This window comes from Suricata suricatta, unplaced genomic scaffold (genome assembly GCF_006229205.1).
Source record: "Suricata suricatta isolate VVHF042 unplaced genomic scaffold, meerkat_22Aug2017_6uvM2_HiC HiC_scaffold_33573, whole genome shotgun sequence".
Taxonomy (NCBI): Eukaryota; Metazoa; Chordata; class Mammalia; order Carnivora; family Herpestidae; genus Suricata; species Suricata suricatta.
Window position 1 is genome coordinate 1 of NW_021879962.1, and position 719 is coordinate 719.

Below are 719 nucleotides of genomic sequence, written 5' to 3' on the forward strand. Positions count from 1 at the left end.
GTGACAGTCGTGAAACTGAGACAATGAGTAAGGCCCCTCATATCTCCAATTGCAGTGTAGCCAGCGATTATTTAGACTTGGGTAAGATTACTGAGGAAGATGATCTTCCTGGTGTTCAAGGGAAAAGGAAAGCAGCATCAAAGGCTGTGGTAAAACAGAGGAAGATTCTTTTGGACGGCAGTGATGGCGATAGTGCCAACCACTCTGAACCAGACTTCGCAACTGGTGAAGAGTCCGAGGATGACTCTGATTTTAGTGAGAGTGAAGACATGACGAAGACTTCACCATGAGAAAAAACAAAGAGAAAGAAATCAAAAAGAAAGTAGTGAAGGTCAAACCCCCAGTTGAAAAGAAGGAGAAGAAACCTAAATCCAAATGTAATACGGAAGTGACTTCAAGAGACTCTGCTCCAGCTGCCATGAAATCAGGACCTCAGCCTTCACCAAAAAAGGTTTCTGTTTCTTCGGAGGTCACTAGGAAACCATTGCAAATACGCAGTCCTTCAGCTGAAAACAAAAAACCTAAGTGGGTCCCTCCAGCGATATCCGGAAGCAGCAGCAGCAAGAGCCCACTGGCAGGCATGTCTGTTAAGTCTCCAAATCAGAGTCTCTGCCTGGGTTTGTCCCGATTAGCACGAGTTAAACCTTTGCATCCAAGTGCTGCTAGTAGCTGAGTATGGTAATAAACACATGTTTGATTAAGAGAATCACAGTTTTACA

General features: G+C 44.4%; 1 protein-coding gene across 1 annotated transcript; it reads left to right on the forward strand.

Annotated features, from left to right (window-relative positions):
- Nucleotides 1-5: 5 nt before the first annotated feature.
- LOC115285014 (RAD51-associated protein 1-like) lies at nucleotides 6-713 on the forward strand (the record flags this gene model as incomplete). The annotated part of the gene is given in 2 exon segments (XM_029931435.1): nucleotides 6-267; nucleotides 270-713. Coding segments are annotated over 2 exon segments (666 nt in total), but the record flags the coding sequence as incomplete, so codon positions are not given.
- Between the last annotated feature and the right edge of the window lie 6 nt (nucleotides 714-719).